At 38.0% G+C, this 18,782-nt stretch overlaps 1 protein-coding gene across 1 annotated transcript in view; it reads left to right on the top strand.

Annotated features, from left to right (window-relative positions):
- Nucleotides 1-12,318, top strand: part of LOC102489486 (caspase-12) — a 19,429-nt gene extending 7,111 nt beyond the window's left edge. Inside the window, exons 6-12 of the mRNA XM_027772839.1 lie at nt 4,439-4,533; nt 4,965-5,138; nt 6,391-6,625; nt 7,348-7,494; nt 10,878-10,987; nt 11,389-11,507; nt 11,862-12,318. Coding sequence (XP_027628640.1) covers nt 4,439-4,533; nt 4,965-5,138; nt 6,391-6,625; nt 7,348-7,494; nt 10,878-10,987; nt 11,389-11,454 — 827 coding nt within the window. The 3' untranslated portion in view covers nt 11,455-11,507; nt 11,862-12,318. The remainder of the gene's footprint in view (nt 1-4,438; nt 4,534-4,964; nt 5,139-6,390; nt 6,626-7,347; nt 7,495-10,877; nt 10,988-11,388; nt 11,508-11,861) is intronic.
- The last annotated feature ends 6,464 nt before the right edge of the window (nt 12,319-18,782 follow it).

Below are 18,782 nucleotides of genomic sequence, written 5' to 3'. Positions count from 1 at the left end.
GATATTGCCAGAGGCCCTGCTCCAACCAGGATGGGTTGAAGCTCGTACACAGGAAGGCGATGTGGGCGAGCAGAAATTCAGGCTGAAACCTCAACGCTCTTTAGCATGTTCTCAGCTGACTAGTCAGAGTCAGCTCAAGACTGCAGCCCCAGTGGCTATCAAACATACGTATTTATTGAGGGATGTTTTACAGAAGTAGAAAGGGTGAGGGGGAAGTAAAAGATTTACTCTAAGAAATAGGCTATACAAAGTATGGAAACAATAATCAGAAAACATGATGCACTGTTCTGTTTGATCAGGTGAAGTCAAACACAGTCCTCAGGACGAAGGAGTCCATCTGTCCAGTGCGTTTTCTTCTTAAATCTTGATTACCAGACCAGGCCTTTTTTGATGAGAGGGTTTTGTAGCTCAGGAGACAGCACAGGATGTTTTACTAGCAGTTTTTCATAGTTAACAGCATGCAGATGAGAAACTCTTTGTAGTTAAAGACTATCTGTTGCTTGCCCAAACTAGATAAGAACTCCCAGCTAAGATAGTTCATTTTCCCCCTGGAGCCCTCAGGTTTATTTATTATGTCGTTGTTAGCCAGATCTGTCCTTCTTCTATTAACCCGCGGGTCCCTGTATTTTATTTGCTGAATTTTTGTCTGTTAATCAGTGAATTCTTGTGCTTTATCTTTGAGTCCCTGTCATGACAGTAGGTACGTTAACTTGGTCTAACATAATCTAATTTGGCCTACAGCTTTTACAAGGGGTATTTATGTAAAATTAGCCTTAAACTAACTTAGCCTTCATATGCTATGTATGCTAATTTGGCTTATACTAACTTAACCTAACATATGCTAATTCGGCCTAACACAGGCAGGTGGGGGAGTCTCAAATTCCCTGATCCCCACCATCACCTTAGGAAACTGCATTTGTTCAGGATCACTAATTGGCTTTATTGTAAAGTTGCAGTAAGGCTGGGGGTGTTATTTTACCCTTGCAGGGTACCTTAATAACAGTAAAGCTCATGGCAGAGAAATTGAGTGCAGACCAGTATAGCAGAACACAGTTAGAAACTGGAGCCCATAACTGTCAGTCTTGCTTTGCAGTTTCTTCTCAGCCCAGTCCTTGCTTAGGCATGAGATATAGCTCCTTTATGTTCAGTCTGTGTTGGCTGCATGGCCTTATCAAGATATATTAAAATTATTAAAGAATACATGGGCCTTCATTGAAAAAGGAATTTGATGTTCTCTGTATGATACGATGTGAGAAATCCATACCAATGCCTAAATGGTACATGCTTAAGGATACACAGAAATGTTTAAGAATTCCTTGAACATTGTGCTTCCTGTCAATGTAGGTATAAGGCAATCTTCAAAGAGTTCATCGAAAATGTATATTATCAGGCCAGGAGGTGGCGTAGTGGTTAGGTGCTGGATTCCCACATGGCTGACCATGGTTCAAGTCTCAGACCTGGTGGCTTACTTTTTTGCTATCCTTTCTCTCTGTGTATGTCTCTCTCAGGTCAAATTAAAAAATAATAATAATGACAAATGGAATTAAATAAATAAATAACTCTTTTAAAAATGCATATTATCAATATGCATGAATTTCAAAATTTCAAAGTTTTGAAACCAAAAAAGTATACATTAATTCCATTTCTCTGATAAGTTTTTGCCATTCTTTCTTGTTCCAGAGAGTGAAAATAATAAAGTAGGGATATTGAAGGTAGAGTTTGAGTATATAAATAATGATTTGACTAGGTTACATGAATATTAGGCTTCTTCTGAATCTCACATTCACTGTTTATGTGACTCTAATGTTAGTTGATACCAAAAGATTGATCAATGCGGCAACAACAACAAAAAAACAGAAATTCATAGAGTGGCCAGTAAGAAGCAGAAAAAGAGGGAGGACTCCAGATTTTTGTTCTAGACATTTTATGTATGAAATGATTGTTTTTCCTTTTTTTTTTTTTGTTAAGTTTAATAAGCTTTTCAATGGAATGTCAGAAAGCATTCCTGAAGAATGAGAGTACAGGGTTCTGAGTGGCCCCATTTGGCGATTACAACCACTGAAGACCCTCTGCCAGTCATCACCCTCCTGCTATCCCACATCTAGGCAGGAGCCAGGACAAGCCAATCAGTAGTCATCTACATTTGAGTTCTGAGTGACCCCATTCAGGGATTATGACTACCAAAGACCCTCTGCCCAGACTTCACCCTCCTACCCCCCTCTTCCCCCACTCCCCACCCCCGATCTAGCCAGGAGCCAGAAAATACAAGGGAACTCATGGAAATGTCAGATAAAGAATTTAAAATATTCATAGTGACAAAGCTAACAGAGATGCAAGAGAAGAGAGACAATGAACTCCAGAAGATGCAGGAGAAAAGAGATACTGAGTTCCAGGAGGTGAGGAAGTTCTTGCACAATCTGAAAGATTAGATACACATCATAAAAAAAGAATCAAATGGAATTGTTAGAGATGAAGGCTGTAATACAGGAAATCAAAACTTCCCTTGAAAATATCAAAAGCAGATTAAATCATGCAGAAGATCGAATCTCAGATGTAGAAGATAAACCTCTGACCTAGAAAAATTCACCAAAAAGACTGAGCAAATAAGCAACAACAACAAAAAAATAAGAATAACATACGAGTAATACTAGATACCATTAAATGCCCAAACATCTGTATTATCAGTATTCCAGAAGGTAAGGTGAAGAAACTAATAAGGGCATTGATAACCTATTCCATGAAATCTTGGAAGAAAACTTTTCAAACCAATAGAGGCACTCAAATATCCAGATCCAAGAAATACAAAGGACCCCACATAGAATCAACCTAAGAAGATCTTTCCCCAGGCACATCATAACCAGATTAACCAAAATCACAGACAGAGACAAGATACTACATTTGGCAAGAGAGAAACATCAAGTTACTTTCAAAAGATATCACATAAGACTAATATCAGACCTTTCATCAGAAAAAATGTGTGCAAGGAAAGAATGGGAAAGTATATTCAAAGTGTTAAGTGTGAAAAACAATTTCAACCAAGAATACTAAATCTAGCAAGGTTATCTTTCATATGAGAAAAAAAGACAAAATCATTCTCAGATAAACAAAACCTGAAAGAATTTATCAATACTAGACCAGCTCTTCATGAAGTACTGAAGGGAGTGCTATACCAGGAAAACTAAAGTAGGACATGCAGAAATAAGAGTACTAAAACAACCAAGAGAATAGCCATCCTAATGGTAGGGACAAGTCTGGAGTTGAATGTTAACTTCCAGAGTTTAAATGGAAATATCAGACCACAGTAACACTGTAAATTCAATAGGAGAGAGATTAATTACTGAGTCTGAACTAGTGAAACAGATTTTTTTTTTTTTTTACTTTAAACTCAAACATTACTGATTTTCTTCGATGCTTTGATTTCTGTGTTTAAGGATTTTTGTCTTTTCTTGAACTGCTAACAGGTCCATCTACCCATAAGAATAGAATTCACTATTTGAACTGAATTCTAACCTTTTCCCTGGCTTTAAGTTTTAAGCAAATTTCTCTTAACATTTTAAAAATTTGGTCTATTAAAACTAAAACTGTTTCTCTTGAAATAAAAAAATGCATGGAAAAAATACCTATTAATATCTATTAATGACTGCAGTGAGCTAGATAGCCCCAACAAGGTGCTACTTTATAGTATCTTCACTTTGCTCACTGAGATTTATGCCTAAAATCAGACATGCATTCATAGATATATACAGATCAGCTGTGCTTGCTATTGAAAGTTTTTAAATTAAGATCTTTACTGAATCAATAAAATGTGAAAGAAAGAGGCATGGAAAACAACTGTACATATCAGAGGTAGTGTTGGAGAAGGAGGGGAATTGGCAGAGACTGAGAGATAGGAAATCAAGGGGAGAAAAAACAAAACAGCAAAAGGGGAGACCAGCAGTTAGCGTAATGGCAATATCGCTGGACTCCCATGTAGTCAACCACAGTTCGAGTCCCGGACCTGGTGGCTTAAATCTCATGCTGGTCGTGTGTGTGTGTGTACCCAAGATCCCGAGAGGAGAAAGGAGGAGAGAGGATTGTAGCGTGGCCATCCCCCGGGGGGTGATATCTCACTTTCTGTCTCTCTGTCTCTCTCTGTGTGGGAAACGCACATGCCCTATAGCAAAAACCTCTCAAAAAAAAAAAAAAAACCCAGTTAAATATATAAGAAACAAGAAATAGAAAATTATTTGTTGATGATAACATGTATGGTAATAGCCTTGATTGAGCCAATATACCATGTATTTGGGATGGAAAAATCTCATTTTGGATGCTGTATTGATGTACAGTGAATGACTGTAAATAAATAAATAAATAAGAATGAGAGTACAGGCAAAAGATCTGCATAATTGCAAGGCTGATGTTACTACTTAATAGGAATTTTTTTCCCCCTCTCTTTTAGATCCTCAGGAAACCCAGGGTGACCAACACGATGAAACACTGAAGCTTTGCTCTCGTGATCATTTCAAGGAACTGACATCAAAAATGGCAGATGAGGTAATATGCTTTGGGACAGAGAGACACAAGACTGACCATTCAGACAAGACAATGAGGCCTTACTGGGATGTTTTAGTTCTCCTTGTAAATGCCTTGAGATGAGGACAAAGGGCATTGGATGTTATCTGATTTACTGGTTTTCACTTTATATTTCCGTTTTCTTTCATCCCATCCTGGAATACTCTCCAAACTCCTCTCTTCCAACTCACCAAAGCCATCTTCCTAGAGTGATCACTCATAATCAATACCAGTTTTTTAGTCTTGAGTCCTTTCTGTTTCTTCATGAGGGTATATTTCCATTTCCAAGCTTCTTTATTCACCCACTGTATAATAATTAAAGTGTCTTTATTTATTTATTTTTTGGTTTTCAAGACTTTAGAGGGAAAAGGAAGGAGGCCTGGGGCAAATTATTCAGTGTGTGTTTATTGTAGATTTACCCAGTGATGGAGAGTGAGGGCCGAACACGCCTGGCCCTAATCATCTGCAACAAAGAATTCAAATATCTTTCTGATCGATATGGTTGTGAAGTTGACCTTCTGAGGATGCAAAATCTACTTAAAAACCTCGGATACTTGGTGGTTGTAAAAAAGAACCTCACAGCTCAGGTAAGCGCCAAAGAGTGGGACAAGCTTCCCTCCCTCATCAATTTTTTTTTTTTTCGGTTTTTGTATTTGGGCATGTGCACTTGCCAGAGAGAGAGAAACAAAATTAGAAAGTAAGAGGAAAGTGAGAAATCACTCACTTTCCCCCAGGGAGGAAGGTCACACCACAGTCCCTTCTCAAGCATTCTCCTTCTTTTGCATGCTCGTGCACCTAGTGTGATTCTCAAGCCTACAGTCCCAGGACTCCAACTCTGGTGGACCATGTGGGAGTTCTGTGCCTTAACCACCACACCACCTATGAGCCTCTTTCTTATTCAGCAGTTTTACCTTCTTCCTGACAGTAGCAAGGACAAATATATAATATCACAGGGATTATATTTGCTCAAAAATAGGATACCTTGGATTTTAGGCTTTTTGATGCAGTCTCACAGCAAAGATTTATAGAAGTTCTATGTAATAGTATTCACTAAAGCTGCTCAGTTTTTCTGAAGTTTTCGATATAAGAGACATCTATTACTTGATGGTCTGAGAAAGACACAAGCTCTGGGCCCTGAATATGCCTGATAACAAGAGAAGGAACTTGTGACTTTTATAATGTCAATATTATATGTCTAAGTGTAAAGACAGTTATTGGTACAAAAATAAATAAATAAAATTCACCTACACATGAAAGAAGCTCTGGTTTAGGCACTGTCAAAAATACCCTGAATGACATTAAACATTTTAAATGTCATTTTCTGCTATTCCATGGTAAAGGAATTTGGTATCTCTATTGGGTCATCAGAAAAGTCATGACACATTTATGAACAGAAAAACACAGAAAAATACTCATGACTTTTATGATGACCTAATAATCGTCAATAGAGATGTCTCTTTCAATCTCAATCTCTCCTATCTTTCTTTTTAAATAAAAACGTATAGGAATTCCTATTGTAAAACAAATCAAAGAAAATGTTCCTGTTGGAGACTTGTCATGTCACTTGGCTCTCATTCTACTCCATTTCCTAGCACTGTCAGAAATCAGAGGTTGGTTGAAAACCTTTGTGCTCTCTGATGTTATATAAAAACTTTATTAATTTTAGTATTCTATGCATTTAAATGTCCTGGTTCTCTATCAGAATATGATTTCGCTTACAATTCTATTCTGTCCAAATCACCTGATTCCTTAGTGCCTGCTCATCTTGTGAACCTCATCTCATATTTGAGTTAGAACTCCTATTGAGTTTCTCCACGGTGACTATGGAGTTTCTTTTAGGACATGGAAACAGAGCTAAGGTGCTTTGCTGCTCGGCAAGAGCACCAATCCTCAGACAGCACATTCCTGGTATTTATGTCACACGGAATCCTGGGTGGAATCTGTGGGACGAAGCACAGAAATAAAGACCCAGATATTCTTCATGATGACACCATCTTCAAAATTTTCAACAACCGTAACTGCCGGAATCTGAAAGACAAACCCAAGGTCATCATCATGCAGGCCTGCCGTGGCAGTAAGTCTGGGGCCCTGGGGAATGGCCACTCACTTTTTTCTATAAACCTGATCTAACCTTCATTGTACCAGGAATGAGTGAGAGACATTTGAATACTACTCAGTGCTCAGTCCAGAAGGAAATTGTATTAAGTCTGTATGATTTATTAATGGAGAATAAATGGCTTTAAATAATGAGAAATGACTTGATTACTTGGGATTAGTTTCCCAACAGGGTTATACTCTACACTTATGTCAGCTCTGCGTTGGTCTCAGCCAGTGATATATTGAGTCATCAGAAAATATGACCATTTTTGCATAGGAAAACCCTGAAAAATATGTCATGCCTTTCCAACAATTCAATAGTTATTCTAATGCTAATATACATTTCATTTAACTTGCTGGAGAGAGACAGAGACAGAGAAGAAAAGTGAGAAAGCCCTGCCCAGGGTGAATGACCATACCGCAGTTCCTCCTCCTCCATTCTCATCTCAGAATTATGAGCACAGATGCACATATGCCTGGCATGTTTTTCAAGTTGCCCAATCATGGACTTGAACTAAACAGTTGGCCATGTGGGATCCTATCACCTTAGTCACTATGCCATTTGGCTGGCCCAATACTTGCATTTTAATAACAGCCATAATGAATTGTACTAGAGTAAGGGTATAATGGGAGAAGAGACATTGTGTCTGATGTATGTGTAAATATCACATCTTTCATAAGACATGATGTCTTTTCCAGAAGGTTCTGGGAGTGTTTGGACAACCACTGATGGAGTAGTCATGGCAGATGCACTTGACCAGTCCTTGCAGTGTTATGTCTATAATGATGCTGTGACAAAGGCCCATGTGGAGAGGGACTTCATTGCTTTCAAATCTTCCACCCCACGTAAGTGTTTCTATGAGAATTTCTAAATCTCCTATTCATTTCTAGGTAACAGTCTTGGCTGTGATAATATCTTATCAAAGAGAAAAACATTTCTTCCTTAATTAATGGGATATTTTAGGGGGCAGAAAGATTTAATATACTGAAAATTAATATTAAAGACCTAGAGATCTTTATTTGCTGGGAAACTTTAGAAGTAAATAGAACTTTGGTGAGGATCCAGACATGAAACACTCTTCAACTCAGTGAAGAGGCTTTTGTTTGGTTTGGTGTGTCAAATGCAGCAATGGCACAGAAATTCAGTATCGGCTCACAATTTGTCCACGCTGATCACCTACTAACAATTACACCAGCCAACCAACGAGACTATTATACCAGCTCCACACATTTTATTATCTTTTGCCTTGCTACTGGGAACTACTATTATAAAATCGGTTAACTTTTAAGTATCTGCCTTCCAGATAATTCAGCTCGTTAATAAAAATTCTTCTTTGGCAGGAAAGTCATGGTAGAAAGTGTAAATAGAGAACATTCTTGATCACTTGTGGTCAAACCTGTAGAAAATCTTTTTAAGGGGTATCCAACAATGTTGTTCTAGAAATGACTTAGAAAACAAGGGCGATTTTAGAAATCTAATTTGTACAATTCTAAGTGTTCTACTGTCGTGATTGCAAACTTTAATGAACACAGGGTAACCTTGGGGAGCTTGTTAAAATGTAGAATTCTGATTCAATAGGCTTGGGGTGCGGCCCGATATTATGCCTTTCCATAAAGCTTTGAGGTAATCCAGTACTGTCAGTACATAGCCACATGTGAATAAGAAGGGAAATAGGACCCTCCTAGTCTAGCCTGGAGAACAGGAAAAGACCATGAAGGCAATCTCTACCCCAACACTTGAATACCTATACATCTATTAATTTCATATAGTGGAGTTTTTAATAAGATTTCATTTGAATGAAGAGTTCTACACTTTAATTGTTAAAGGAAGTTATAAAGGCACATAGGGCCTAATACTCTGAAAGACTGATTTAATTTAGTTAAGGAAATATAGTCTACTAAGCAAAATTATCATATTTGCTTTTTTTGTACATGGCAACTGGATTCTACAACTGGGCTAGGCACAGGACACAAAATGCACAATTAAAGAAAAAATGGGGGCCAGCAGGTGGTGTGAAGGTTAAGCCACTGGAACCCACATGACAGGCTGCATGGTTTTAGTTGCAGACCTAGTGACTAGAAAATCATGCCAGGCATGTATAGGTGCATGCCCCCAAATCCCAAGAGTAGACTGGACAAGAAGAGATGGTGGTGTGGCCATGCCCCCTAGGGTAACTTTTCAGTTTCTCTCTCTCTCCCTGTGTATGTGTGTGTATCTATCTCTTTCTCTCTCTGTGGTGAACTCATGTTTCCTATAGTAAAAACAAAAACAAGAAGAAGGAAGATGGGGAAAGAGGAGAATAAATGGTTACTGAACCCAATAGAGACTATTGAAAGGCCAGTGAGTTAGAAATTAGTTAGAGGACAAATACAGGCCCCCAAAAAGAAAAAAAAATGGTCAACTTTGACAAGTATTATTATTATTTAGAGAGAGATTTTTGCCATAGGGCACATATGCTCACCAGAGAGACAGACAGAATGTGAGAAATCACCCCCTGGGGAGGATGGCTACACCACAATCCCTTCTCCATTTTCCTCTCAGCGTTTTTGGGAACACACGCACATGCTCCTGGTGTGAGTTTTAAGCTGCTGGGAGTCCAGCAATGTAATCATTTACATGATTACATCTGCTGGTCCCCACAAGTATCGTTAAAAAAAAAATGCACTTGAATTAACCATGCAAAGGGTAAGAAAGGAACATTGTAGACAGGGAAAGTGGTGTGTGTGAAGGACCTAAGAACAAAGAAGTTTGGAAGACAGAGTCAGGGTAGGTGGAGTTCAGAGCTAGGGGAGAGTGCTAGGAAGGAGGCAGGAAGGGGGAGGTGTATAGGTCAGGAGATTTGAGATCTTATATAATAACTCATCCTAATAGCAACAAGAAATTTTAGTATGATTTAAGCAATGAAATGCTAAAGCTTTCATTTTTAAATGACTCTGAGGGTTTTGTGGATACAGCAAGAGTGAAAAGAGAGAGAGACAGGTCAAGGTGCTCTTGTAATATTCCATGTCATAGGTGATGACAGTCTTTCAATGAGGTTAAATTGTTGAAACCAAGCAATATTTTGTACATAAAATTATTATGATCTGGCGGTGCAGTGGATATGGCAGATGAACAAAAAGAGATGACAGAGTTTCTTAAGTGTGAAAGTAGATGATTGTGGCGCATTCATTCACATGGGACTCCTACAAGAAGATTCATGTATGTCTTTATTGTACTTCAAGATAAACAGCAGAGAGTTGTACAGTTGCATAAGTCAGAATAGAGATCTGCATTAGAGAAAGAACTTGGGGAGATGCATGCCTAAGGACATTTAATACCCTAAAAATTACAAAATCATCTAGCAACTGAGAAAAGCATGAGAAACTAGACAGGTATGGTCAGGATATGAGGAAATGGAATGAATAATGGTATGTGCAGATAAATTTGAAACATTTGTAAAAACAAAGAAAAAACAGGAAGCTAGCTACAGGTAAAGTAATAATTAGAGAAATTTTACATTATTTATATGCTAAACAGACTCAGTCACAATGGAATGGTAAAAAGAAGTGATCATTCACATTTTTATATATTACAGTAAGTGCAAAAAGTGATAGTATGAAAAAGTATGGATTGAAAAGATGCTCAGAATCAGGAAGTACTAAAAGTTGGATTTTTAAAATATATATATATATTATACATTTAGTCCTAAAAGAACTTAGGCTCTTGGCCACTACTCCCAATCCTAGCAGCCATATGTTTGTCCCTTGCCTGCTAAAAAACAATGGAGGATGGGACAAGCAGATGGCGTACATTGCTGGACTCTCAAGAAGTCAACCGTGGTTCAAGTTCCAGACCCAACAGCTTGAAACTTATGCCAGGCACACGTGTGTGCATACCCAAGATCCTGAGAGGAGAATGGCGGAGAAGACTACAGAATGGCCATCCCTCTGGGGGGTGATTTCTTGCTTTCTGTCTCTCTGCCTCTCTTTGTCTCTCCAGCAGGCACATGTGCCCTCTAGCAAAATATCTCAAACAACAACAAAAAAGTCCATGGAGGTTTATGGTTGACAGCCTTTGACAATTTTCTCTGGGCCCACCATAGACTCTGAGATTACATCTCTACCTTCATTGGCCTCCCACTCTTCTCCAAAATACCAAAATCAGGTTTATCCAGAAGCTATTGCTCCAAGAGTCTTCTACATTTAAACAAAGTTGAATCCCCCCAAATTTCGATGCCTTTTGTTTTCAGATAATGTTTCTTGGAGACTTGGTACAAATGGTTCTCGCTTCATTTCTCAACTTATCAAGACTTTCAAAGAATATTCATGTTCTCACCATTTAGAAGACATTTTTCAAAAGGTAGGCGTATTGTTTTATTATTAATTTTAATATCTTAGCAACCTCATAGAGACATTTGCAAAACCTTTATGGGAATCCTAAAGCTCTTGTCATCTTAGCACTTCTTTCTATATTCCAAATATATATAAAGAGAAAGTGTTTGAAATACTGCATAGAACCAGTGTGGGATTTTTTTTTTTAGTACCCCCTGATTATGTTAACTTTATTTACCAGAGAATTGTTTTTGAGCTTAAATTCATTTGTGTATGCACTGTATTCAAGGAAAGGCTAAAAACATAGTCTTCTTTGTATTACCAAGCCACAACCTTGATGCATATATTCTGTGAATTTTCTCATTTCCTGACAGAGGCATCCAGATTTTCCTTTCAGAAAATCTCTAAGGGCTTTCTTTCCTGCTTTAGGTTCAACATTCATTTGAGATTCCAGATGAACAGACCCAGATGCCCACTAGGGAAGAGTATCCCTAACACGCAAGTTCTACCTTTTCCCTGGGATTTAAAACTCACAAGAAACATTTCAGGTAAATAAATGTGCGTTAGGACTAGAATAGACTTGGGTGCTCCCTGCTCAGGGTCTGCATAGAACATCTGGATAGAATGGGAAACAATGGAATGCCAGCTGCCCATCAGTCACTGAGGGTCATTATCTACCTTTTCTTTTTCATTTTAAAATGACATCCTTGCCTTTTTTAAAAAAGACCCTCTCCAATGTAATATAAAGAAGATTATGATGATAATAAAAAAAAAAAAAAAAAAAAAAAAACCCTCAGAGGAACCCTGGGTTAAGTTTTCTTTAAGTCATAGTATAATAGCTGCATAAGGAATGATTCAGTGGTGGCCGTTAGAAAAACCATCTGTTCTAATTTCTCTTACAGACCTACTCTGTGAGCGGAGAATATTCAGTTCTGATGCATGTACACAATAAAATAATTGGAAATGTTATGTTTTGTTGGTGTTGGACCTCTTCACCAGAAAGGCAGTTTTGCTGAGTAACATCCTTTCTGGTTCGTGATGGAGCCTGCCTATGCCACCATCTCAGTGGACTGGCTCTGTGCTGAGGCAATGAGGCCTTCATAAGAAGCTTCCTGAAGGGGAAGATGGTCTTTTTGCACAGCAATTGTCTCATGGTAGGGATTGCATTTAATTCCCTAATTACTCATGTTCTCTTCTATTTTTTTCCTAGAAAAATGCAGCTATTAGGATCTCTATAAGTCTATTTTAAGATGTCACTTTTTGATCAAGAATGTTTTGATGCCCATTTCATAACTGTGTACCCTCCACATACAAGACTAAAATTACTGTGAATTTATTGATGAAGTAATGTTAAATAAATTCTCTTTAAAAAATGCTTGTTTACTCATCTTATCATAAAAGTAAGTCATGTTCATTGTAGGAAAAAATTTTAAGTATAAACAACTTATAAAAAGTGCTTGATGAAAAAGTGCTATTGCTAATCTTTTAGGAATTCTCAACTTATTTTTACATAGCTCATTTATTTCATATATTCAGTTATTTATTTATTTATTTGGAGAGGTTTTCGCTATAGGGCACGTGCACTCGCCAGACAGACAGAGAGACATAGAGACAGAAAGCGAGAAATCGCCCCCCAGGGGGGATGGTCACGCCGCAGTCCCTTCTCTTCCATTCTCCTCTCAGGATCTTGGGCATGCACACACACGTGCCCGGTGTGAGTTTTAAGCCACTGGGTCCGGGACGTGAACCGCAGTCAACTATGTGGGAGTCCAGCGACATAGTCATTACGCTAACTGCTGGTTCCCATATTCAGTTATTTATTTTTATTTTTTATTTTTTTTTTGGGGGGGAGAGATTTTCACTGTAGGGCGCGTGCGCTCGCCAGACAGACAGAGAGAGACAGAAAGACTGAAAGTGAGAAATCACCCCCCCGGGGGGATGGTCACGCCGTAATCCCTTCTCCTCCATTCTCCTCTCGGGATCTTGGGCACGCACGCACACGCACCCGGTGTGAGTTTTAAGCCACCGGGTCCGGGACGTGAACCATGGTCGACTATGTGGGAGTCCAGCGACATAGCCATTACGCTAACTGCTGGTTCCCCATATTCAGTTATTTTTTAAATTTTATTTTGTTGTAAAATAAAATTACTATTGCTATAGCAATAAAACAAATCCTAAATATGAGTTTTCATTTTATAATATCCATCCAGCATACACAGTACTATTTAACTTTTCTCTACTTTTAAGTCATTGTTTTTTATACTTATTTCCATACCTGTGATAATGAATATTTTTATGCTTTTACTTTTATCTAGAAATAAGATTATTTATTTATGCTCTATTCCAAAAAGAAAAATGACTAGAACCAATTGTAAATGCTTATGCTTTTTGATAAACTATTGTCAACATTTTATACCAAATTATAGTCATACAAGTAATCTACAATAATTACTGACAGGAAGAGAAATCTCTCTTTTTTAAACTGTTATGAATTTATTAGGTGAAAAATAATGAACTTCAGTGGCCTTTAATTATTAACATCTTTAGACTTTAGATAGTTTTTTTTGAGAATTATTAATTCATATTGTTTTTATATCTTACTTCAAAACTCACATGGGTTTTTCTTACCAATTTGTATAAATTATTTATATTTAATAATTATACGAACTCATGGTCACAGGTTTGAAAACATTTTTCAGATTGTTGTCTGAAATTAAATTTTGTGTGTGGTATTATCTCACATGTAGAAATATTCAAATTTTTAGTAATGAAAACAATCCATTACATTCCTTTCGGTTTTCTTCTATATTTTTAAGCATAAATACTATATTACTATCTATAATTTCATAATTGTTTTAAAAATATTTTATCCTTCTCTAAATACATTAATTTACCCTTCTCAAAATTGCATTAAATTATTTTCTGTTGAATTTTATGTTGAGGATTTTACTGATTTTTTTCATGAATTAGCAGTTATCAAAGATAAGCACTTGGAATCATACTTCTTTTTTCTAATTGTAACATTGTCTTTTTATTTATTTTTTTTTTTGGTGTTTTTTTTTTTTGTTTGTTTTTGTTTTTTTTTTTGCTATAGGGTGCATGTGTTCACGACACAGAGAGACAGAAAGTGAGAAATCATTCCCCAGGAGGGGATATCGCCCCCAGGGTGGTTGGCCATGCCACAATCCCTTCTCCTCCATTCTCCTCTTGGGATCTTGGGCACACACACACACACGTGAGTTTAATCTGCTAGGTCTGGGACTCAAACTGTGGTCGACTACATTGGAGTCCAGCAACATAACCATTATGCCATCTGCTGGTCCCTCTAATTGTAACATTGTCTTTAATATGAATTTAGAATGTGCTATGGGCTATTTTAGGAGGATCAATAAAAAGGATATTGGATTTTAATATTTACTTTAGTGAGTCAGACTGCAAGGATTAAAATCCACTTAAAATAGCTTCAAGGCGGGATCAGCATATGGCATAGTGATTATGTCACTGGACTCCTACATGGCTGACCACGGTTCAAGTCCCAGATATGATGGCTTGAATATCACACATGGCACATGTGCATGTGTGCATGCCCAAGATCCTGAGACAAGAGTGTAGGAGAAGAGACTGTGACATGATAATCCCCCTTGTAGGGTGACTTCTCACTTTTCCTCTCACTGTCGCTGTCTCTGTCTCTCTCTGGTGAGTGCATGTGGCCTAAGACAAAAAAACTTTAAAAAAACAGCTTCAAGAAAAATAAAGGAGTTGGGTCCTTGTTGTTGTAAGTACACAACAGGTAATCTGCTATTCCTCTGATACAAGAAACAAAAATTGCTACCTACATGGAAATTTCGTCTAGAAAATAGAAAATAAGATAATCATTGTATCTTCTTAGTATCTCCAATGTGTAATGACTCTTCCTTTTTAATCATACATTTATGAATTAATAGTGGTGGCAATTTTAATAAATTGGTTAACTTCTCTAATATGGTATGAAGTGATGAGATACACTGCTACATGGATGCCATGCCCGCTATTGTACTGACTGTAAATGCTAGCTGTTGCATGATCCGATTTATCTTTCAGAGCTTATACCATATCATATTGCTAATTATTGTGTGGTAGTCATCATTAATCTTCCATGTTCAACATCCCTTAGTTCTCTTATGCATTTTATAAGTTTTCAGATAAATAGGGATTTAAATATGTACATTTGGCTATCTAGCACCATTTATGAATTTATTAAATCATATTATCCTTTTTTTTTAAGACAGATTTTTGCTATAGGGTACATACACTTACCCAGAGAGACAGAGAGACAGAAAGCAAGAAATTATCCCCAGAGGGGATGGCCACTCCACAATCCCTTCTCCTCTTCGGATTTTGGGCACTCACACAATTGCCAGGTGTGAGTCTCAAGCCTCCAGGTCTGGGGCTCGATCTGCACTCAGCCTTGTGGGAGTCTAGCAACATAACCATTATGCCATCTGCTGGTCCCAAATCACATATTACTTTTTATCTTTACATCAAAATATTTTTCTTTCTAAAGCTTCCTCAAATTTTTAGATAAGAATATTCCTAGACATTGCATTTTGTTATTTTTTTCTAAATAGTTTTTTAATTACTGCCAAGTATGTTAAAAAAAGAAAAGAGAGGGGCCAGCAGGTGGTGTGGTGGTTAAGAGTGCTGGACTCCCACATGGTTGACAGCAGTTTGAGTCCTAGACATGGTGGCTTGCTTTCTCACTTTCCATCTCTTGCTCTGTTTCTGATCAAATTAAAACAAATAAGTAATTATTTAAAAAAGAAAAGAAAAGAGGGAACCAGCAGTTAGCATAATGGCTATGTCGCTGGACTCCCACGTAGTCGATCGCGGTTTGCGTCCCGGCTTAAAAGTTATGCCGGGCGTGTATGCATGCTTGCCCAAGATCCCGAGAGGAGAATGGAGGAGAAGGGATTGTGGCGTGACCATCCCCGCTGAGGGGTGATTTCTCGCTTTCTGTCTCTATGTCCCTCTGTCTGTCTGGTGAGCGCACGTGCCCTATAGTGAAAAACCTCTCCAAAAAAAAAAAAAAAAAAAACAAAAAAACAAACGGGTTCACTGGTTTTGATTTTTAAATATGTATAAATTTGCATTTAGCAGCTTTAGTGAACATCCATTGATTTAGAGAACTTTCCCCTTTGGTTTTTATTTTTTTAATTATTTATGTAAAATTTTATTATCTTCAAATTATAGATTTGTGTGTTCCTTGACAATGTTCATAGCTTTGCCTACATATTCATAAAGTTTTATATTTATTACTTTTTTTTTACCATTTTAAATTTTGCTTAAAAAAATTAAGGGAGTAATACATGTGTAAAGAACCAATGGTATCAATAGCATGAGTCTAAAAGTCTGGGGAGAGTCTAGGCTATAATGAGACCTCCATGGTGTCCTCACTCTAGGCTGACTTTTCCATATAGCTCAATGTATGCTCCGCAATGTACGCCGTCTATTTCAAAGCTTACTTCTTAGTTCAAGATGGCTGCTAGCGCTCCTGCCATTACTATCATCCTAGCCAGCAAAAAGGAGGCCAAAAAAACACATACATCCTTTCTTTCAAAGCGTTAATGTTTAAAATTTCTACCAAAGTATTGTTCAGATAATTGTCCCAATGCATACTCTTCATGAGCAGAATATGATAGAGTCCATTTTCCTCTATTTTCACCAGTGTGACATGTAATAAATTGTGTTAATAAAAACAAGATAACTTTGTTTTTATTTGTTATTTTATTTTTTTCTTTTTAGAGAGGAGGATTTTGCTATAGGGCACGTGTGCTTGCCAGAAAGACAGAGATAGAGAGACAGAAAGCGAGAAATCACCCCCCCCCTTCGGGGGGGTGGCCACGCCGCAATCCCTTCTCCTCCATTCTCCTCTCAGGATCTGTGGGAGTTTAAGCCACTGGGTCCGAGACTCGAACCCTGGTCAGGGGAGTCCAGCGACGTAGCCATTATGCCATCTGCTGATCCCTTGTTTTTATTTTTTGCTCTATAAATTGGCTAAACATTCTTCCTTATGCTTGCTGGTCATTGTATACAAGATAAATGCTGGCTGGTGTCTCTTCTAGCTCACACCTTCTGTCTAGGGTTGTCTTAGACTTATTAGAAACTGGTTTCTGGGCTACCTCTATGGCTTCAGCCTCCACCAGGATTCTTTCTCTTACCTGATCACCACATTCTCACTTCAGAATTTGCTAACATCACTGCCTAAATCAATGCTCCTTCTCATCCCATATCTACATAACTTGCTCCTGCACTCCCCTCAGGCTATGATAGACTCACACCTTATCAGTAAGGTTTTTTGATCATTCCAATTAACATAACATGCCCTCTTCTGCCTCTGATCTTCCCTAGATACTTACTCTATTTCATTTGTTTTTCCATAGCACTAGTAAACTTATAACACATTCAGTTTTCTACTGTTTTATTTCAGTATCTTCCCACTAGAATGTAAGCTCCATGAGGGCAAAAATTTTGTTGGATTATCAGGGTATTCACAGTGTTTAGAACAGTGCCTGATCCCCAGCAAGCACTCAGTAATTCCTGAGTAGCTGAATAAATTCATATAGAAAACATGATAGTGTGGAGCTAAATGCATGTTTAATATGCTTTGCAAAACGGCTTTACAATACAAATAAGGTTTTGTGGAGTTGTTTTGCTTTTTTTTTGAGAATTTTTTTGCTCTAGGGCATGTGAACTTTCCAGAGAAACAGAAAGGAAAAAAATTACCCCCTGAGGGGATGGCCACACTGTAATCCCTTTTTCTTTATACTCTTTTTTTTTTCTTTTGAGAGTTTTTTTTTTTGCTATAGGGCGCGTGCACTTGCCAGACAGACAGAGACAGAGAGATAGAAAGCGAGAAATCCCCTCTCCCAGGGGGGATGGCCATGCCGCAATCCCTTCTCTTCCATTCTCCTCTCGGGATCTTGGGCACGCACGCACACGTGCCCGGCGTGAGTTTAAGCCACCGGGTCTGGGACTTGAACCGCGGTCGACTACGTGGGAGCCCAACGACATAGCCATTAAGCTAACTGCTGGTTCCCCTTTATACTCTTCTTGAGATTTTGGGCATGCATGCACCTGTGCCTGGTGTGAGTTTTAAGCTGCTGGGTCTGGGACTCGAACTGTGTTTGACAATGTGGGAGTTCAGAGACGTAACCATTACACCATCTGCTAGTCCCAATATATTAGGCTTTATTTTAGTTTAATTTGTTTTTCCTAGTAATCAAATCTATTAGATTTTTCCTCCTAGATTCTTCTTTAGGAACATAAATGATTTATGTGCTAGATAGTCTTTCATGGCCAGATGTTTTCTATTAAAAAAATAGTGCTTATATAATGATTTTTTTCTTTTTTTGGAGAGGTTTTTGCTATAGGGCACGTGCACTTGCCTGAGAGACAGAGAGACAGAAAGCAAGAAATCACCCCCCAGGGGGGATGATCACACCGCAATCCCTTCGCCTTCATTTTCCTCTTGGGATCTTGGGCACACATGCACCTGCGCTCCATGTGATTTTAAGCCACTGGGTCCAGGACTCAAACCGTGGTCGACTACATGGGAGTCCAGCATCATAGCCATTACGCCAACTGCTGGTCCCACTCATATAATGATTCTTTGCCTAACCCAACTGTAGTCATTGGGGATACAACACTGAATAAGATAGGTGTGTTTTCTACTAATATAAAGCTATTTTTTAGATAATGTAAATGTCTAAAATACATCATGCTATAATTGAACTAAGAATCTTAATCAAGCTCCATTTCTCTCTTCAGGTTCATTGTGTAACGGC

This window comes from Tupaia chinensis, unplaced genomic scaffold (assembly GCF_000334495.1).
Source record: "Tupaia chinensis unplaced genomic scaffold, TupChi_1.0 Scaffold000311_2, whole genome shotgun sequence".
In the NCBI taxonomy this organism is placed as follows: Eukaryota; Metazoa; Chordata; class Mammalia; order Scandentia; family Tupaiidae; genus Tupaia; species Tupaia belangeri.
The sequence above is the reverse complement of the archived record's forward strand: the minus strand, read 5'-3'. Positions and strand labels throughout refer to the sequence as shown.